We start from the raw sequence: 19,038 nt of genomic DNA on the forward strand, positions 1-19,038 counted from the left end.
TATAAACCAATATCTTTTTGTTGATTCTCAAAATGACATTGTTTTATAAGAATAAGCATTTTTTTCTTTTTTTTTTTTATTTTAACTAAACATATTACCATTTTAATTTAGCACCTATCTGGGTGGAGGTCTCAACCCCGCAACCCTTACCCAACCAGGTAGAGGGTCTTGCCACAAACAACTCCATTGGGTGGTTTGCCCTGGACTTCCACAACCCTTACTCGCTCAGGTAGGGTCTTGCCAAAAACCATCTGGTCGGGTGGTTTTGCCTAGATTTTCAAGGAGCTCTACCTGATCGAGTGGTGTGCTATCTTTTGAGCTATTCGGTCGAGTCTCTGAACTTAATTTTTTACTCTCTTATTCTTTTCTTAGCTTGATCCTTCACTCCAGACCCCAATCGATCCATGGTCAACAAATTTAGTGTTGTACGTACTCGACGTCAAACACTCATATTCGCGTTACTATATGATAAATTTCATAAATAAGGAAAGCTTCGATATATGTTAAATGAATTACGCATTTTTGAATGCGTGTTCTAGGTTATTCATTACCCAAATGTGCATTTAGATTAAGCATTGTCCGAATGCATGTTCAATTAAATACGCATTCCCACAATGTGTGTTTATTTGATTTGTAAACCAAAAAATGTTTCTCATATTGAAATGAGAACCCATATTCAATATTCTTTCCATTTGTGAATTTTCCAACTAATATACACGTATATAATTAAAATTGAAAAGAACTATTACAATTGTGTAACTAATATATTGTGCCTTAATATTCCGTATATATAATGGGAATTTCTTCTACGGTTTTTCAATTTGACCCAACAAAACTTATCTTTTTAATTTTTTTAAAAGATAATCTGATGCCATCGAAGAGATATATAGTAATTTCCCACTAAACAAAGAAAAAAGCAATAGAAGAAAAATATGATCCCCTCATTCTTATGTGTACGATATCATTTATCGGGCAATAGCTACCACTATAGATAGGGTTAGCGATTAACCAAAAAAGAATAGCTACCACTATAGATAATATTTTCCACACTAATCAAACTCCTTTGATAAGGATTTTTTATATTTCAAGTTTGCCTTAAGTCAATTATTGCAAAGCATCAACATTATATGTATAAAATGTAACAGCATAATAATTAATATGTGTATGTGTTAACTCAAACCAGTCTTTGTTTGGGTCATCTATAATTGGTATATTTTCCTAAAAATATAAAAAATAAAATAAGAACTATTGCGAGTTGCTGTCTTTTAATTTAACTAGTAAAAAAAATGAATAATTAACCTAGGTCTAGTCTAGAGAAGTACCCAATTTTAATTTGGAAACAACATATTAATTTGGATAAAACGTTAAACGCGTATTTTTATTTGGTAGGATCAACGGAAGGCCATAATTAGATATCGATTTTGCGTTCCTTCTCGCAGATTGATTTTCCAGGCTGTAATAAAATGCATATTTGATATGTCGGTACTCTCATTTCAATGCATATATATTATATAAATCAATTAAGTAATAAACATTATTGGACGTGGTGATTGTGTCCTAGAAAGGAACTTCTGCATTGTTTGTGATGTTCACTCCCAAAATATATTTTAACATCAAAAGAGATTTCGAATATATTTTTAGTCATTGAAATACTACATTACAAACCGCCCCCTAATGATAAAAAAATTAGGTATTTGCTACCCATATTTGAATGTAGGTTGTTGTAGATGCCACCGCCACCACTTCACCGCGACTAAATATTTATGCCTTTTCCTTTTCTTCTTCTACTTTTTCCACCTTTTACCGTTAGAACATATTTTACAATTTTTTGGATCATTATCACCAATCACTAAATTATAAGGATTGTTAAGATTATGGTAGATAAACTAATACTAATAGTTGTGAGATCTTAAACTGAAACATCACTAATTAATGTAATGATGCAGTCCAAGGACATTTGGAATGTGATGATAACATTCCCTCCATCCTATTCGAAATAGACCATTTTATTATTCGTCATCTAATTTTATGTTATTTTTTTATGGGTTGAGTCGAAAGAAGATGAAGTAAAAGAAAAAACAAAATAGCAATAATGATATTCCCATTTTTTAAAATATATCAACTAGAATGAAACATTCAAAAAATGTAAAACATTCAAAAAAAATGTATCACTTAAAATAGATTGAAAAGAATTTTGTTTTATCCATTGAAGATATTATTAGAGGCATTTATGTATAATTTGATAACTGAAATTGAAATTATTTAATTCGATGACTTTCTTCAAATTTGATCTTTAAAGGGAGAGTAAAGGTTCACGATAAAACACCACCTAATTAGTAAGATGATTTTTCTGCAAGTAATGTATCGAATTTTTGAAACACATTAGGTGGGAATAAATAAATAATCCTTATTAATACATTTAATTTAGAAAAAACTTATTATTAGTCTGATGAATTATTGCGTTCACCAACTAATTCAAATACTCATTCACCGTAAATCACTTAAATAAGTTCAGACCGACGCATAAAAAATAATAAAGTCGTGGTACTATTTTTTTATAGACTAAAATCCAATTTTAGTCCATTACATTTGTTCTAAAATTCTTTTTGGTCCTTTACATTAAGTTTATGACATTTTGGTCCCTAACATATTGTTTTGGTACATTTTGATCCCAAACAAGGTCACAAACTTAATGCATGGGACCCGAAAAGAATTTTAAGGAAAATGTACGGGACCAACATTGGACTTTAGTCCTAGGTTATAATTAAATTATTACATTGATCAAACATTCTGACAATTAATTTTTTTAAAAAAAATGGTTATTTTGGATTAAAACAATATATTTGGGACTAAAAGGTACCAAAACAATATGTTATAAACCAAAAGATGACAAACTGAATGTATGTGATCAAAAATATTTTAGGTCAAAAGTAAGGGACAGTCTGTTTTTATACTTAGAGTAGTGATGTTTCTAAAAGCGAGGGACACGTAGTTGGGTCGAAATATTTGAAGTTGGACGAACGTTTTCTATAGTGGGGTCTGCTCTAACTGTACCCTACTGCAGCGAAAGTACTTGACGGTGTGGACGGCAAAAAATAGAGACAGTCGCTTTTAAATGGGCTTTCGAATTGGCCCAACTTTGCGAATCATATCCTTTTTTGTCAACTAATATCAGGGCCCACAAACATTCGTCTCTGTGAACGAGCTTCTCTACTATAAGAGCATCTCCAATGGCGGCGAGCGGACAGGCTAGCCGATTCCCGGCGCTGGTCGGTCCGCTCACCGAACCATTGGAACCGGCGAGCGCCATTTCGGCGAAAAAATCAGTGACCCGACGCTGATTTTCGGGCACTGGCCGATCCGCTCGCCGGTCGGCTGGCCGCCATTGCAGGCTCCTGATCGGCGAGCGATCGGCCAGCTCATTTTTTTAAAATTTTTTTTGAAACACTATATATACGCGATTTGCACGTCATTTTCATTCGCACCACTTGTTTTAACGAGTTTTCTCTCCTTCTTAATGTACGCATGTATTATCCTGCACAACATGATTGTCGAAGATGAAAGTGTACAACTGACTAGTTGGGTCAATGACGATGCTAATGAAGTCGGCCCAAGCCACAGCGTGGCCGCCCCCAACGTACGAAGGGGGGTACCTCACGATGAAGTCGGCCGCCTCAAGGCACATGCCGACATGCGCCAAATGGATGCTCATATTCGACTCCAAAAGGATTTAATTGAAGAGTTGTGGGCGCGAAGGACAGCACGTCGTTAGATTGTTTTAATTAATATAATTTTTTTAATTAATGTACTTTTTTAATTTAAATATTATTATTGAATTTTCTTGTATCTGTGTCGTAAATTTAATTCCGTATTTTGTGTGATTGTTAATTATTTATTTTTTATAATTTTGTTTATTGTGGTTAGTCTATTGCTTGTCCAGTTGCTTGTCCTGATGATGTGGCAGGAGGAGTGTTGAGAAAAGGGGAAGTATCAATAAGCATTAAAGAAGAATAGAGTTCCAAGAAGCATTGAAGATGTGCATGCATTGTTCCAATAGTAGTGTAGTTCCATGAATATATATTTATTGTAGGATCTCAAAAGTCACCAACATCCCTATAAATATATGGGTGTTGAGTACCATTTCATCATTCAATCAAAATACAATAATCTTCTCTCATTGCTTTCTTCTCTAAATATGTTGTCTATACCATTTAACATGTTATCAAAGCGGGTTTGGACTCAGATAAGGTATCATCATCGTCCTTGATACCTTTCTCGGCCCCTTCCCGTTTTTTTGTTTTTCCTTTTTTCGCTGTACCTATAACCATAAGCCAAAATGTCAAATGACAACTATATAGTAACCGAAACCTCAGATTCATCTATGGCAGATGAATTTGCCCGGCAATTTGCCAACTTTATGCGCAATAGTTTTGCGATGAACCAACCAAATCCACCAGAAACAGCTGCCATGCCATTCAGAATTGACACGCAGCCCCTCCACATTGGTGGGAATAAGTTGAATGGAGAAAATTACGCCCTTTGGTCCGTATTGATGAAGACGGCAATAAGCGGTCGGGGAATGGTATCTCACGTCACCGGAGTGCCTCATTCCCCACCGCGAACCGATCCAGCCTTCATACAATGGGAACAAGCCGATCACTGTGTGATCACTTGGTTAGTACAAAACATTGAGCCTCGACTGGTCAGTCGAGTTTCACAACATCCGACGGCAAAGCATATATGTGATGCGTTGGCCGTCACATATGGGAGCGGAAGAGATAAAATCCAGGTGTATGATCTTCAGTTCAAAGCAACCACACTGAGACAAGGAAGCAGTTCATTAGAAGAAATATGGAGCCGGTTGGGAGAGATCTGGATTTCAATCGACCAAAAACAGACGAACCCAATGAAATGTCCAGAGGATATGGAGATTCATAACAAATTCATACAAGATCAGAGAGTATGTCAGTTTCTCTATGCAATTGATAGCAAATATGAAACAACTAAGAGGGAGATACTGAAAATGGACCCGCTTCCCTCCGTCGACTATGCGTACAACCTGATTCAGCAGGAGGAGACACGACTCCGAGTGCTACAACAGGCAAACACCGGCGGAGCAGCTGCCATGGATGGAATTGGAACTGGCCTCGCCATCCGAGGGTGGCAGAACCCTACCGGCGGCTCTCGGGGTGGCGGTCGCGGCAGCAACGGTGGTGGTCGCGGCAGCAACAGTGGTGGTCGCGGCAGTGGCAATGATAGAAATCGGCGAAGTGATGAAGAAGACAAGTCAAAATTGGTGTGTTCCTACTGCAAACGGAAAAGACACACAAAAGATTCATGCTTTGAACTAGTTGGATATCCAGATTGGTGGGAAGAGAAGCACGGCAAGCCGCCGCAACCGCAAACACCCTGGAACCGTGGCGGGCACGCCGCCGCAGCAGTTGGAGGCGACGGAGGCAACGCCGTGCAGGGGGTCGTGCAAACCGCCGGTGCTGTCCAGCCAGGAGGAAGGACCAGAAATGAAGCTGCTCAGCCGGAGAACACAACCGGGGCAGCAAACTTCGTTGCCAGCGGAAGTGGGAGTGTAATTCACGATTGGAGTGAAGAATTGATGAGGGGAGAGGCGGCGCCTGATTCAGGTAGATTAGGGTTAGGGGGCTCTTTTATTGGAAGCCCCCAAATCTTTGGGAAATTGCAGGTTTTACCTCACCAAAATTCTCAGTCACAATTAGCCCCCAAATCTCCTGAAAATTCCATAATTTCCCAAACCACTTGCCAAAATCGATTTCAGCCTCTCGAGAAGCTTGGAGTTGTGTGTGCAGTATCTAATGGCCATGAGAAAAATGATAAATGGATTTTTGACTGTGGGGCAACCGATACCATAACATATGATGCCTCAGACCTTACCAACCTTCAGAAACCTCTAAAATCTCATATCCAAACTGCCAATGGGGAATTTACGGTGGTTGAGGGGGCTGGAACCGTTAACATTTCCCCAACTTTGCAGTTATCAAATTGTCTATATATTCCTTCGATGTCTCATAAGTTATTATCCATTAGTCATGTCACAAAGGAATTGAATTGTACGTTACTAATGCAGCCACAATTTTGTCTGTTGCAGGATATCCGAACCGGAGAGATAATTGGACGTGGCACTGAACGTGATGGGCTTTACTATGTGGATGAGATAGCTCAAAAAGGGACTGCCATGTTAACTCACGGATCAGCTGACCGGAAAGCTTGGCTTTGGCATCGGCGCTTGGGTCATCCATCTATCGGTTACTTAAAATTGTTATTTCCTAGTATTATTCCTAAGCATGACATGTACTGTGAAACTTGTCTTTTATCCAAAAGTCATCGGAACTCTTACCCATTAAGTAATACTCGTGTTGAAACCCCATTTGCCTTAGTACACTCTGATGTTTGGGGGCCCGCACCAGTTATTGGGGGGCAAGGTTTTCGATATTTCTTAGTTTTTGTGGATGATTGCACTCGCATGACCTGGATATATTTCATGAAACAAAAATCTGAAGTTTTGTCACACTTTACCCATTTCTATAACCTTATCCAAACTCAGTTTCACAAAACCATTCAGGTCCTTCGGTCAGATAATGGGGGGGAGTTCGTTAATTCTACCATGAAACAACTCTTCCAAAACAAAGGTCTTATACACCAAACCACATGTGCTCATACTCCCGAACAAAACGGTGTGGCTGAAAGGAAAAATCGATCTCTCCTCGAAATGACTCGTTCTATGCTTATAGAGTCAAAAGCCCCGAAACACTTCTGGCCAGAAGCCATTGCCACCTCAGCCTATCTCTTAAACCGATTGCCCACAAGTATTCTCAAACACAAAACTCCTCTACAAGTCTTGTCCACCTTCACAAAAATTCCTCCGCCCTTGACTCTTGAACCTCGCGTCTTCGGATGCTCCGTTTTTGTCCACATTCCTAAACATGAAAGAACTAAACTATCCCCTTGCGCTATCAAATGCGTTTTTGTAGGATATGGGGTAAATCAAAAGGGGTATAGGTGTTTCGATCCAAAGTCCAACCGGATGTTTGTTACAATGAACTGCAACTTTCTTGAAACTGAGTACTTCTTTACCCATCTTAGCGGTCAGGGGGAGAGTAATGTTAGGGATAACAATGATACGGACCCGCTAAGTTGGATCTCAATGCCACTGCCAACGCCAAGCAATCCTGATGCGGATCTATCAGAGAAAACAGTAAGCAATTCCGCTGAGCAAGTCTCTGATGTGGTAGAGTCCATCGTAGAAAGTGGCATCGCCTCAAATATTTCTCCGTTAAGGTTATCCAATGTAAGTAATCCTGTGGATACAGATAATTGTTTGGCTAACACTGTAAGTGCAGAAGAAAATTCAATTGAGGCCGAAGAAAGGGAAATTGAGGAAGTCGAGGTCGAAGGAGTTGACCCTGACACTGGGAGGTACATACTTCCACCAAGGTCAAACAGAGGAGTTCCACCCAAAAGGTATACGCCAGAGAGGATTGACAAGAAAAAGCGGTACTCTGTTGTGAACCTAGCCAAAGGCCATTTATCAGAGATGGCTCGGGCTTTCGAGAATGCACTATATGAGGAAGAAGAAATACCACAGACATGGGAAGAAGCTATGAAATTCAAGCATTGGAGGGAAGCAATGAAGAAAGAGATTGATGCACTGATTCGAAACCACACATGGGAGAAATGTGCTCTACCAGAAGGGAAACGACCAGTGGGTTGTCGATGGGTCTTCACTATCAAAAGAAGACCTGATGGCTCGATAGAAAGGTACAAGGCACGACTTGTCGCAAAAGGCTATACTCAGACATATGGAGTTGACTATTCTGAGACCTTCTCTCCAGTAGCTAAGATGAACACAATTCGGGTGTTGTTATCCATTGCTGCTAATAGGGACTGGCCATTACACCAGTTTGATGTAACGAATGCCTTCCTACATGGAGAGTTGAAGAAGGAAGAAGAAGTTTTCATGGAGGCACCCCCAGGTTTTGCAACAGATTTTAAAGCAGGTGAAGGGTGCCGATTGAGGAAGACCTTGTATGGATTGAAGCAATCTCCAAGAGTATGGTTTGGGAAGTTTGCTGGGGCAATGATTAGCTATGGATATACACAGAGCAATTCAGACCATACGCTATTTTTTAAGAAGCAGGGTGACAAGATCACATGTTTAATCATATATGTTGATGACATGATTATTACAGGTGACGACCTAGAAGAGATTGAGGAATTAAAGAAAAATCTTTTTCAGGAATTTGAGATGAAGGACTTGGGGAATCTCAAGTACTTTCTTGGGATTGAAGTGCTAAGGTCAACCAAAGGAATTTTTCTGCGACAAAGGAAGTATATCTTGGACATCCTAGCAGAGACTGGCCTACTGGAATGTAAACCAGCAGACACTCCTCTGGCGGTTAATCACGGATTACAAATCAGAGAAGGAGCCAAGTTGGCTGACCGTAGTCGATATCAGCGACTAGTCGGAAAACTCATATATCTCTCGCACACTAGGCCAGATATTGCCTATGCAGTTGGGGTCGTAAGTCAGTTCATGCATAAGCCGCAGACAGATCACATGGAGGCAGCACTTAGGATTTGTCGGTATTTGAAGGGAACTCCAGGGCATGGAGTGTTGTTCGCTAAAAATGGGCATCTTGAGATTCATGGTTATACAGATGCTGACTGGGCAGGGAACCCAAACGATAGGAAGTCTACAGCAGGCTACTTTACCTTTGTTGGAGGTAATTTGGTAACATGGAGAAGTAAGAAGCAGAAGGTGGTGGCTCTTTCGAGTGCCGAAGCAGAATTTCGTGGGATTAAAAGTGGGTTGACCGAGATTTTATGGTTAAGGAGATTGATGAAAGAGATTAATCTCCCTCCAAGCAAGTGCCAGTTGTATTGTGATAACAAAGCCGCTATAAGCATCTCACAAAATCCAGTACAACATGATCGAACGAAGCATGTGGAGGTTGACAGACACTTCATCAAAGAAAACATTGAGAATGGGATTGTCGAACTCCCTTTTGTTCGCTCTGAGGATCAACTTGCCGACATCCTAACTAAAGCAGTCAACTCAAGGAGCTTTGAAGATGTGCTTTCCAAATTGAGTTTTGGAGATCTCACCACTCAATTTGAGGGGGAGTGTTGAGAAAAGGGGAAGTATCAATAAGCATTAAAGAAGAATAGAGTTCCAAGAAGCATTGAAGATGTGCATGCATTGTTCCAATAGTAGTGTAGTTCCATGAATATATATTTATTGTAGGATCTCAAAAGTCACCAACATCCCTATAAATATATGGGTGTTGAGTACCATTTCATCATTCAATCAAAATACAATAATCTTCTCTCATTGCTTTCTTCTCTAAATATGTTGTCTATACCATTTAACAAGGAGTTTGTGGCTAGCATATGACTGACCTATTATTATTGTGGATGCTCTAATGGGAATGGGAAGTCTTCCTCTCCTCTCAAAGTCTTGAAATTTGTGGTGTCAAAATCTTGATTGGCAGTCAGTAGATTAAAGTGGTAGACGAGTGGAAATAATGGCGCGTTACATGTAGTTGACTAGCGATGGAGAAATATGCATACCTTATAGTTGATTTAGATGATTGGGGCTCGACAATTTTAAATTTGAAATTCTTACTTCTAATCCTAGCTGCTAACGCTATAAGAAATGGTTTCTAGTAGGAACTATCTTTAGTGTATGATTATAATTATTAATTAATTTTGCTTATAAATAGATTGTCAAGTTTGAGTTATATGTTGAATAATATTATTCGTATATTACGATCATTGATTTATGCATATTGCAACATATACAATAATAAAAATTTGTACCGTTCTTACTATACAGTCATAGATGTTTAATGAACAGTTGAGACCCTCTCCAAAATCTCATATGATAATGTTTTTATATGATCATTCCCAAATATTAAAAGAGGGGATGTGTGATCAAATATAATGACAATTCTCCAAATATAGTATACCTAAAAAAATAAAATTAATTTCTTGAAAACAAGAGTGAGTAGTGAGTAAAGAAAAAAAGTGAAAATTGTGGGTTAATTGGGCCTAATTTTCCATCATATGTGCTCATTATCTCCAAATATAGTATACCTAAAAAAATAAAATTAATTTCTTGGAAACAAGAGTGAGTAGTGTGTAAAGAAAAAAACGAATATTGTGGGTTAATTGGGCCTAATTGCCATCATATATGAACTGAACTGAAGTAATTTTCAAAAATAGCTATAAATGTTTGTATGTTTACATAGGAATCTCTCTTTTCCATTTTATTTCTCTGAAAAGTTGGTTTCTCATTATTCATCTATTTTTTGGCCCTTTATAAATTATTCCCATTAAAATTGAAAAATATTGTTTGTCACCATTTCTCATTAATGTATAACCTATGCATATGGGAATTCCACGGAATTCGGGAGGGATCACCTTAGTAATATGTATTATGAAGAGTTGGAATTTAAGTCATCTTTTTTATAAACAAATTTCGACATGTCTAGTTGTTATTAATATAGTAGGAGATATATTTGTTATTAGTATAGTAGGAGATGAATTAGTAAATATTCCCTACTGATCTTTTTATTTAAAGCAACTTTTATTTTATTTTATTTTATTTTATTTTATTTTATTTTATTTTATTTTATTTTATTTTATTTTATTTTATTTTATTTTATTTTATTTTCATTGTTTGATTAACACATTGTAATTGTACTCATCTCTGAAATTGATTCTTGCAAGTTGCAATCAGCGATTTTTCAGTATTCTCGCACATTCGCCCCATTCTTCTGAAGCTTCTTCAAAAAATCCACGCTCTTTCAATAATTATTCATCACGGAGAGCGAATCCGTTGATTGAACAATCCACCTCCTAATTTGCTACACAAATTTCTTCAGATCTTTGCCAATGGCGGAGAAGTCGAGACCTAGCACCTTGTCCGTTTACCTCTACGTCCCAAACATTATCGGTAATCATTCATTTTTCAACCTGCTGAATACTATCGCCACCACTTAATCCATGATTTGACCGCGGAATCTTCTCTTTTTTTCACTCCTCCACAGGTTATGTGAGGATTCTAATGAATTGCTATGCTTTTGCGATATGCTTTAAGGACAAGTATCTTTTCTCCCTTTTGTATTTTGTTAGGTAAGATTCGCGTCTCTATCTTGTTCATTTTTCCTTTTTGTCAATCGTTATTGTGAATCTTATGTTGTGTATTGTTTTTATAGCTTTGTATGTGATGCATTGGATGGATGGTTTGCACGCAAATTGAATCAAGGTTAGGGTTTATGATCTGCATTTCTCTGTTAATAACTGTCGATTGCTTAGCTTTCTGCTTAAATGGATCGGATGCCTGAATGTTCACACATTGTTGCACAATTGGTCATTCATAGTGTAGATTAGCCTCACCTGCTTTTTACAGTGGAATTTGGAATAACATGTTGAACCTTGTTTTTCAGTTTCAACATTTGGTGCAGTTCTTGACATGGTTACAGACAGGTACCTTTTGGCTATAAGTTATAGTAATATTTCATCTTGATGCTTACTACATATGTGATTCCTTTTTAGTAAGCTTGCTTTTTAATATCCTTGCTTCCTTTTACCCATTTTTGAAAAAAACGTATATCCTGTTTGAACCATTTTACGATGCAGGATAAGCACGGCTTGCCTGTTGGTTGTTCTCTCCCAAGTTTATAGGTAAACTAGATTAGATTTTTATTGTTATAGAATTTCTATAAATATACCACTATATAATAGTCGTCACTCGTGATGATTGCCAGGCCTGGGTTGACTTTCTTGTCATTGCTTGCTCTAGACATTGCCAGTCATTGGTTGCAAATGTATAGGTATTGCTTTGTTACAAACCTTCCAATGTGTTTGTTCCTTTCTCAGTGGTAGATTCCGTATTCACTTGCTACTTTGTGCAGTACGTTCTTGGTGGGAAAGAGTAGTCATAAGGATGTTAAAGATAGCAGCAACTGGCTTTTCAAGCTTTACTACAGGAATCGGAAGTTTATGGGTTATTGTTGTGTTTCTTGTGAGGTAGTACTAGTTATTGTCTGTTCCCAGAGATGTGTTTCAAGTTTTGATATTATACTTAATTTGTTGGTTCGGCTGACAGGTGCTTTATATTATATTGTTTCTTCTGGCAAACAGTCCGACTGAGAACCTTATTCAAGTAAGTCTGTATTACTTGATTGTTTCTTGTAATGAGACGTTTACTTATAGCATTCTTTTTTTATTTCTCTCTCAGGTTTTATTAAGTGTTTCAACGCGAAACTGGCTGTACAAGACTCTACTTCCTTTGAGTCTTGTTGGATGGGCAATCAAACAACTAATTAACATTATACAGGTAGTACAAAACAATGGTATTCCTCATATTGTCTAATGATATCTCTACAAATGTATGCTTAAAATGCTATGCTATGTGCATTCTTATGTTCGGATTTCTGTATGCAACTTCTGGTAAAAATAAGCAAATTATATGGGGATCCATTAATCAGATTTGTCGTGGTATCTTTTATTTCTTAGTATTCTCTCAAGTTTGCATTTTTCACATGGTGCATCAATAGAATTGTCTGAAATTCACAGATACTTCCTTTAAAATGTAGCAGATGCGACTTTCATGATCATTTCTGCATTCTCCTTCATCTGTCTATCCACAACTCAAACTGCTCATTCGTTTCTGATTGCAGATGAAGACAGCTGCAGATGCATGTATACTTTATGACATCGCTAAGCAGCAGTAGGATGGCATGACAGGCCTTGCATTGTTTCCTGCAAACTTCAAATTTCGTTTTGGTTTGACTAACGCAGCGTATTTATGGATGGGGACACTGGCATTCAGGATTCCAACATGCATTTTGAATCAGAAGCTGATGATGTGCTTGTCAATGAATTCAAACGGGATAACGCGTCTCACTGTACACATTCGGGGGGTCGTGTTTAACATATACATGCTCTTGTCTGAAAATCTCGATGTTGCTTCCCTTTGTAGAAATGTAAAAAAATGGTTTGGCCACGTTGATTAAAATCAAGCGTTGAATCATCTTGATCTTTGAATTAGTACAACTTTTCGTGATATATATTTTCTTTTTTTTGCGGTTGCTTTCATGCGTTGAATGACAAATAATCTTTCCTCTTTGTTTACATAGTTCCTGAACTCTTTGATTCTTGATCATAGAGTATCAAATGAAATATTACAATGCACACATCAAGTATATATACATGAACATCATCATAGCACATCTCATACATTTTCTAGAGTATCAAGTGGCAACAATCCCTTTGAAATAGAGAAAACCTGTTAACTTACCAGGCAATAACTTGCATTTAAGAATGAACTTTAGCTCTCAATTTACTAAATCAATCACCTTCAAATTCTCAGCTACATCTCATCTAAACATACCATAGTTCAAGGCTCGGAATGAAAATCAATAGAGACTAAATCCGAAATATTGGCTAACTAGAAGAGAAAGCCCCAATGCAATCGCTATGAGGGAAGATGCCCAAGTGAGCTTCTCTGTTATCCGGGGAACTCTCTCCTTTAGTGCCTCGCTACACGAGCCTATAAAGACGGTATAACTTCCCATTGCAATGACTGTCCCAACTAGAAACATCAACAAAAACGCAGCACCAGCTAGTCGGGAAGGCAAAGCAAGTGCAGGCAAGATCATCATCAGTGCATCAGGCTGAAGCCCGTGGACAATTCCCGTGGCAAATGTAGCTAATCCGATCTTCTTCTTTCCAACTGGTGTGCTCACAAGGGCTTCGTACTCACTTACATCGCATTCGCCATTTTCTAGGGCAACGCAAGGTACAGGGACTTCTGAAGCTTCCCGGATACCCATTCCACCAATGACAAGAAGAGTTAAGCCCACAACTCTTGTTCCCCATGTTCTGATGACCTCAATATGAAGCCGGTCCTTCAAAATTAAAAACAGCAAGCCAAACAGTACCTGGCCAGCATCATGCCCACATCCCCATAGAGCTCCAACAGCAGCACTTTCCATTTTGGATCGGCCAATTGAGAGTGGAGCTAATGCAGCAAGGTGATCTGGGCCAGATAGTGTGTGCAGACAGCCAGCGAAAAAGCCCGTCCACGCACTGCTTAGCAACTCACTGCGAATGAGAGTGTTACCAACTGCAACTGCTGCTGGACCTCCTGACTGGGCTGCAGTTTGGAGACTTGCAATGGCCGGAGATACAGTAGCTGGATGGAGAAATGATAAAATGAACGCTGATAATAGTATTACCTTCCCAGCATTAATCACCTGTAACAACCAGCCAATAACATTAGGGTTAACTAGTTTAGTTATCCCGATTTTCTATATATGAGCAGTAATTACTTTGACGAGTGCAATATGAATTACATCTGTTATTTGCTCTGTACACAAAACAGAAAAGCAAACTTAGAAGGCAGAGTTACACCATTTTGTCACATAATCAACCATCTGCATATATTTATTATTCATTAACTAGTAGTTGACATTAACTAGTGCCTTTTTAGTCATAAGTTTTTATAACGTGGATATAGAACACTAAGACCCTTCTTGGTAATGATGGCCTGGAAGGTGATTCCTACTTCCCATTCTATTCATTTGCTTGATACAATGGAAAGCGGGAATGGAATGAAAATGCAAAGGAAATGCAATGAAATTGTCATTTCATTCCTACCTTCATCCCATTCCACTCTCATTCCATTCCATCACCAAGAAGGGCCAAAGTCACTTATTACAGTTTTCATACTATTCTGCAATGCTATCAGTTTTGGTCTTTGAAAGAGAAACAACTCAGGAGGAATAATTATAAGCAAACTTTGATCTTACTCATTCTAACGCATATACAATATGGGAATATAGCATCCCAGAATTACCCACTTGTTTCGACATCTAGGAAATATAATTTATTTGTTCATAACATTCTTAATTCTTTCCAAGTTTTGTGTTTTTGTCATGGATAAAAGCATACTTCAATTTTCAACACTTGACCAAACTACTAATGCCACAAAAGATTAAATCTTTGACCACATGATCACATCTGAAGCCCATTATACAAATCCAACACCACATCCAACTTCATATCTATCAAATCGACAGAAGAATATTCATTTTGAAGGCACATAGAACGCAAAAACAAATTGGTCACAAAACCAGGAAATTAAACCCAAAATTGAGCAATCTTAGAAACCAGAAGATAAACACCCAGAAAAATTAACAAAAACGAAATAGCAATACCTTTTGTTGGCGACACAGTTTCTGAGCAAGCCATTTGAGAAAAACCGGCTCCGGCGCAGACCCATCCCCGGAGTCCACGAGCGGCTCGAAATTAATCTCTGGCGAATTATCCGCACCTTTGCGGGAAAGAAAACCTGAGGTGTTGACATTGAGACTGCAGGAAACTGAATTCAATCGGCGCGGAAACGAAGATGAAGGAGACAATGGAGACGGTCGGAGTCGCTGGGGCGAATCCGCTTGAGCGAGTTGTGGAAGAAACGGCGATTTGAGGCGGTGTTTGAGAGGAACGGAATTGGAGTAGATCAACCTCTCCATTTCGTCGCTGATTCCACCAACAAAAAATTACCCCTTTATTTGAAAAAAAAAATTGGAAATCAGATTTGTAGATAACGCATAGTCCATAGACTAGGATTTGTGAACCTACTGTCCAGGTTGGTTGGCAGTTACCACTCTCTTTCTTATCTAAAATTCTCACAATATATATTTACTCTATCCGTCCCTGATTTACATGTCTCATATTTAATCGTTATGGATTTTTAAAAAATATTTTATTTTATAAAATAGAGTCGGTACAAAAAGTTATTGAAATGTGAGACCTAATTTTATAGCATATTGATTTTATAATAAAATATAAACGAAATAAGTTAATAGAATGCATGACACACTTATCATAATAAAAGTGAAATGGAACATTATTGACGGATGGATGAAAAAGAAAATATGGGACATTTAATGAATGATGGAGTACTTTCTTATTTTTGAAAATATTTCCTTCTCTCTTTCTTGAAAATAAAAGGTTGAAACTCCAATCCCACGGTTCGACTGTATTATAAGTGGTGTTTAATCAGAATCCCACTGTCCTGCCAGAAGGACACCTCCCAAGGTCCACACATTTTTCAGAGAGATGTTACAAGTACACGATAGTAGTGAGAATCGATCATTTCTCATTGTTGAAACTTTGCCCCTTCAAAACCAACTGCTGCTGCGGGTCCATTTCATGTCTATTTTTTTAATCTTGTGAGTATGTTTAATTAAATAGTGACGCAAATGGTCCATGAACTATGCGTTTTGCATGCAAATGATACTTAAACTTTAAAAATATCATGAATAGTCCCTGAACTAAGGTGTAATCACATTTTGATACTTTTTCACTATTCATCACAATTTTGCACCAAAAATATGGGCAATGAATTTGACACGGTAATTAAGTAAATTGGTAAAGTAAGAGAGATGAGTAGAATAGTAGTTAAAGTAGAGTTAATAGATAATGAGACATATATTATTAAATTGATATAACTTTCTAAAAATGGAATGCACATATTTTTGTGGGACAGATGAAAATGGAAAGTGCACATATTTTTATGGGACGTAGGGAGTACTAAATATTAAAAAAATTAGAATTAATTAAAAATTAAAATTTTAGTTTTAATTAAAAAAATTAATTTTTAATATTAAAAAAACAATCAAATCACAATCAAAATTAAATTTTGCTATAAATTATTTTAATAATAAATATAATTTTAATTTTTTTAATTAATATATTTAAGAAATTCATACTATTTTTATTTTAAATTTTTACTTCCTACAAGTTTTGGAGAAAAAAAGAGAAAGAAGATCTCACATGAAATTAAATAAATAACAGTAGTATCATTTTATGTACTCAAACTATACGAAAATATCATATTTAGTACTACAGAGAGAGATAAGAAAATATCAAATTTGGTACCTATATATGAAAGTCCAAAAATATCCATCATGCATCGAGGCATTTTGGGTGTAAAATTGTGATGAATAGTGAAAAAGTATTAAAAATATTATTACACCTTAGTTTAGGGACTACCCACAATATTTTTAAATTTTAGGTACCATTTACGTGCAAAACGCATAGTTGAAAGACCATTTGCGTAGTTCACTCTTAATTAAATCATCCACACGATCTAACCCTTGTTTCAAGTAGACTAGATCAATTAAAAGTAAACTTTCGATTTTTCACGAAATACTTGTTTTGTTTATTTTTTGTGATCGATTATATAATTGGGAAAGCCTATTATATGGTATCACTACGTTCTACGTGTATCAGAATATTATTACTTGTATAAGACAATTATTTATACAAACAACTTCACAAATTAGAGACTACTTTGATTAGAATTTATTTAGAATCGCCCAACATCCGTTTTTATTGTTTCTCACTCGTATAAAAAAAAGATGTTCCTTGGGATTCTTTATTAGCTATGGAAAACGAAAGAAAACATGATAATTGATAAAGGAGTAACTCCTGAGAGCATCCACAACGGCGGACGTCCCGCGCGGACGTCCGCCATTAGGCGCGGGAGGGACGGATACCGACGTCCGATGCGGACACCGGAGTTCCGCGGCATTCCGACGTCCGTATCCGCTACGGATACGGACATCCCGATTTTTCATTTAAAAAAAACTATATATATACGGCTCATTGAACTTCATTTAATTCGCACCACTTGTTTTAACGAGTTTCTCTCTCTCTACGTTTTTTTATTTAATGAAATGTACTTTTTATTTTTTTATTTAATTCCGTAAATTGTTTAATTTGGTGAATTTGTGTAGTGGGATGTCCTTATGACGTGACAGTGCAGTGGGATGTCCTTATGACGAGGTAGGAGGTGTTTTTAGGAAATCCGTCGGGATGTCCGCCGGAACATCCGTCCCACTGTGGATAGGGGTGGGTCGGTACAGTATACCGTACAGACCGTGCCATACCGCATACCGTACCGGAAAGTACGGTATGACAAAATTCAATATCGATACCGTACCGAATTTTTGGTATATCGGAATTTTCGGTATATCGGAATTCCGGTATACCGGAAATTCGGTATGATATTTTTTGATACCGTTACCATACCGTTATTACGGTATACCGTACCATGTTTCGGTATATAGTTAAAAACGGTATACCGAAACACGGTACGGTACATCGTAATAACGGTATGGTAACGGTAACGGTAACGGTATACCGAAAAAAAATCTATTGTGTCCAAAATATTTAAAATAACAATTCAAGTGTTCAACTATTTAAAAAAGCCCAAAATAATAAAACTTCATCACAATCAAATCTTGTTCATAGCATTCAAATTAATAAAACTTCAACATTCAAATCTAAAACAATTTATGAAGTCATGATCAACAACATTATCTTCATTTCTTGCAACCACGTTGTCTTCATTTCTCAAAATTCCACAAAAAATCGTTGAAGATGACCCTGCATTTGATAACCTTTATTAATAGTCGAGCATAATCACAATACACAAACAACCAAACCAAAAGAAATGTATGGAGTGTAACATCCATATATCAAAACACCTCATTATTGCAACGTAAACTTGCTCCTGCAGTTATAACTCAACGGTTAATTCATATTTTCACAGATTTAAAATGCTTTTTAATTTTAAGTCTGATATTTAAATGTCAAGACAGTTTATTAAAATGTCAACACAAATATGTGTTGAAATTTTAATGTGATCGTATTGACATTTTTAAGAAAAGGTAGCATTTAAACGCACTCTTGTGGCTATGTGGGGTTAATGTGATTGAAAAAGTATAATCCAAAGTAAGAGGATGTCGAATATTCTTTTGTTTATCATTTCACAACTTTTATTTCGCATAATGAAATAAATAGGAAGAAATTAAAATGACCTGTGCATCACACGGGAGTGACACTAGTTAGTAATTTAAATTGGACATTTATTTCTCTTTAAGAATTAAGAATGACTGATCAGTATCCTATTTATTCATCCTTCAA

The 19,038-nt window shown here is 37.1% G+C and overlaps 2 protein-coding genes across 2 annotated transcripts; one reads left to right on the forward strand and one right to left on the reverse strand.

The window, feature by feature from the left end:
- Window positions 1-10,740: 10,740 nt before the first annotated feature.
- Window positions 10,741-13,107, forward strand: LOC121765517 (probable CDP-diacylglycerol--inositol 3-phosphatidyltransferase 2). Its single transcript, XM_042161698.1, has 10 exons — window positions 10,741-10,990; window positions 11,085-11,169; window positions 11,253-11,302; window positions 11,484-11,523; window positions 11,677-11,721; window positions 11,805-11,870; window positions 11,952-12,066; window positions 12,146-12,202; window positions 12,278-12,376; window positions 12,720-13,107. Exons 1-10 carry the CDS (start codon window positions 10,930-10,932, stop codon window positions 12,771-12,773), a joined length of 672 nt encoding a protein of 223 aa, XP_042017632.1. The 5' UTR covers window positions 10,741-10,929; the 3' UTR covers window positions 12,774-13,107.
- A 210-nt stretch (window positions 13,108-13,317) lies between these two features.
- LOC121765516 lies at window positions 13,318-15,715 on the reverse strand. Its single transcript, XM_042161697.1, has 2 exons — window positions 15,261-15,715; window positions 13,318-14,297 (listed from the first exon to the last, which is right to left on the reverse strand). Exons 1-2 carry the CDS (start codon window positions 15,573-15,575, stop codon window positions 13,458-13,460), a joined length of 1,155 nt encoding a protein of 384 aa, XP_042017631.1. The 5' UTR covers window positions 15,576-15,715; the 3' UTR covers window positions 13,318-13,457.
- Window positions 15,716-19,038: the final 3,323 nt, after the last annotated feature.

This window comes from Salvia splendens, chromosome 14, assembly GCF_004379255.2.
Source record: "Salvia splendens isolate huo1 chromosome 14, SspV2, whole genome shotgun sequence".
NCBI lineage: Eukaryota > Viridiplantae > Streptophyta > Magnoliopsida > Lamiales > Lamiaceae > Salvia > Salvia splendens.

Bases quoted from the DNA above. Each gene is read 5' to 3' on its own strand.
- LOC121765517 (XM_042161698.1), top strand. From the start codon at position 10,930: ATGGCGGAGAAGTCGAGACCTAGCACCTTGTCCGTTTACCTCTACGTC. The intron at 11,524-11,676 runs GTACCTTTTGGC...TTTACGATGCAG, and splicing joins CTTGACATGGTTACAGACAG to GATAAGCACGGCTTGCCTGT. The intron at 12,067-12,145 runs GTAGTACTAGTT...TTCGGCTGACAG, and splicing joins ATTGTTGTGTTTCTTGTGAG to GTGCTTTATATTATATTGTT.
- LOC121765516 (XM_042161697.1), bottom strand. From the start codon at position 15,575: ATGGAGAGGTTGATCTACTCCAATTCCGTTCCTCTCAAACACCGCCTC. The intron at 14,298-15,260 runs GTATTGCTATTT...TGGTTGTTACAG, and splicing joins AACTGTGTCGCCAACAAAAG to GTGATTAATGCTGGGAAGGT.